Here is a 2,948-nt window from a genome sequence, read left to right on the forward strand (position 1 = left end):
TTCTCCTTATTTGTCTTTTCATGGCTAGTTATGGTCATTCTCTAAGAAGACGATGTCAAAACAGACGTGAAGTTAGGTATCGTATGAGTGTTCGAGTTCCGAAAATCATTTTCTCACTTACACTATATCATAAATGATAATGGTAGTGTATGTATCGATAAGTTAAGAATGGATAGAAATGCCTTTCACACTTTAGTTCTCTTAACTAAGGATATTGGAGGTCTGACTGAATAGTAAAAGTATGTCAAGCAGCGAAAATTAGCAATGTTTTTTAAAATATCTTTGGCTCATCATGAGAAAAATAGATCCATCAAGGTTTGATTATATTAGATCGGGATGGAGCGTAAGTCAAGCTTTCAATGAATGCTTGAGTGCTATTCTCAAACTAGCTCCATTGCTACTTGTTAATCCTAAACCGGTACTTGAGGATGGGATTGAAGATCGATGGAAATGGTTTGAGATAGGTGAAATTGTCGTTTAGCATCTTTTAACTAATATACAAAATATGCAGTTTTAACAGTTTATGAAATATATTATATATTTTGAGATAACACTATAATTTATCTTAAAGGGTTGTTTAGGTGCACTAGATGGTACTTACATTCCCATTAGAGTTCCAATCCAACACAAACCAAGATATAGAACAAGAAAAGGAGAGATAGCAACTAATGTTTTGGGAGTTTGTGATAGAAATCTCAATTTTACTTATGTGTTACCTGGATGGGAAGGTTCAGCTGCCGATGGTCGTGTATTACGAGATGCTATAGTACGAAGGAATGGTTTGAAAATTCATGAGGGTAGGCCTTATATATGCTTTCAAGTTACATCATAGAAAGAATGGTACTAGTAACTAAATTATATGTTTATATTATAGGTAACTATTATTTGTGTGATGGAGGATATACGAATGGAAAAGGATTTCTTTCACCTTATCGAGGTTATAGATATTGGTTAAAGGATTGGCGCGGCGATAATCCATCGCCTCGATGTAAAGAAGAGCTTTTCAACATGAGGCATGCTAGAGCTCGTAATGTAATTGAAAGGGCATTTGGTTTGTTGAAAGGACGTTGGGGAATTCTTAGAAGTTCTTCATGGTACTCGGTTAAGGTTCATAACAGGATCATTAGTGCTTGCTGCTTGATTCATAATTTCATTCGTAGAGAGATGGAAGTGGATCCCTTAGACATTGATATAGAAGAACAAATGGAGTATCAACACGAGAATATTGATGTTATTGAATCGTCGGAGGAGTGGACCACTTGGAGGGATGAGTTGGCTTAATCAATGTGGAATGCAAGATTTAACAATTGACATATTGCTACATTTTGAACTATGTTGCTACTTGTTAGCTATAGAACCTTTTTGGACTTCATTTGCTCTTTAGAACTGGCCTAGTATAAATAGTTTAACTGCCAGAAACTTCTGATTTTTTGTGACCTTAATTGCACACCCTTATGTACTTTTCACATCTCTTTTGTTGTATGCTTTAGTTTAAAGTGAATCTTATGATATTTGGTTCTTTCTGATTTTTTTAATAATCTGTCGCACAAGTTCTTATAGGCGAAATGAATAGTCAAACATCATCAAATAAGAAATCAAAAATACCAAGCAACACAACACCTTCAACACGAAAGACATGGATTCCAGAAGAAGAACAAACTCTTTTAGATGGTTGGAAACTCTTTTAGACGGGCTTAAAGAGTTGTGTGCTAATGGTTGGAGAGGTGATAATGGAACCTTTAGACCAGGGCACTTGATGGAGTTAGAGCGTTATATACACAAATATCATCCTAGAAGTGGATTGAAAAGTGAACCACACATCAAAAATAAAATGAGATATTGGAAAAGATGCTATGGAAGTATAGCTTTGTTGAAGACTCGAAGTGGTTTGGGATTTCAATATAGTGATGGAACTATAATAGTTGACGATCCAAAACATTGGATTGACTTTATAAAGGTAATTAATATGTTTTTGTTATTTCATATGGTACTTTCCTTGTTAGTTACTTTAATTATTCATAGTTGATGTGCCTTTAAACTAGTGATCAAGTAAATTGTTATCATCACATATACAGTAGCATCTAGCCTCTCTTTAGATCCTTTTACAATTAATTAATATCATATTGTTCTATTTTATTTTTTAATTTTCTAGATTGATCCACAAGCCAAGAAAATGAATACTAAGAAATGGCCACTGTTTAAGGATTGGGAAGAAATCTTTGGTAAGGATAGAGCAACAGGAGAGTTTGTTGAAGGGCCGCTAGATGCTACTGAAGAAATTCAAAAGAGTCAAGCTCCACAACATTCTAATGACATGAGTTTGGGATTTCTTATTGATGTTGATCTTGATGATGATGAAGAAGAAGAAGAAAATGCTTACCATAGCTCTAAAATTGGTACGAAGCTGAAAATGTCACTGGACAAGATGAATTTGCTACAGCTAAAGGTTTCACCGAACATAGTTCATTTACTGGAGCTGAAAATGTCACTGGACCTAGCGTATTTAATGAAGGAGAAAAATGTTACTGGTTCTGAAAATGAACATGCTGGATCCCAAAAAAGTCATAAACAAGGTGAGTATTCTAAAAGATCATCTTCTAATGTTAATGAGAAAGAGAAAAGCAAGAAAAGGAAAAAAATAGTAGAGGATGATAGTGAGACATTTCTTAAGGGTATGATGGAAGTTATGAAAAACTTTACTGAAAGTCAAGACAAAAGAATTGGTTCCTTGATTGAAAAGATGGGGGATCGTGATCGATCTGATGTTCGTGGTCAAGTTTATTCTATCCTTGAATCCCCTGTATTTGAGTTGTACACCACAGAGCAACGTATAAAAGCTGCAATGATTCTCTGTAAAGACGACAAAAAGATGGAATTATTTTTACGTATGGGTGAACATGATCGTCAGACAATGATGTGGATGGTTGTCCATGATAAACTTTGAAGTA

The 2,948-nt window shown here is 34.6% G+C and overlaps 1 protein-coding gene across 1 annotated transcript; it reads left to right on the plus strand.

The window, feature by feature from the left end:
- Positions 1–565: 565 nt before the first annotated feature.
- LOC107062194 (uncharacterized) lies at positions 566–1,455 on the plus strand (the record flags this gene model as incomplete). The annotated part of the gene is given in 2 exon segments (XM_015312556.1): positions 566–837; positions 840–1,455. Coding segments are annotated over 2 exon segments (714 nt in total), but the record flags the coding sequence as incomplete, so codon positions are not given.
- Positions 1,456–2,948: the final 1,493 nt, after the last annotated feature.

This window comes from Solanum tuberosum, unplaced genomic scaffold (genome assembly GCF_000226075.1).
Source record: "Solanum tuberosum cultivar DM 1-3 516 R44 unplaced genomic scaffold, SolTub_3.0 scf00207, whole genome shotgun sequence".
Taxonomy (NCBI): domain Eukaryota; kingdom Viridiplantae; phylum Streptophyta; class Magnoliopsida; order Solanales; family Solanaceae; genus Solanum; species Solanum tuberosum.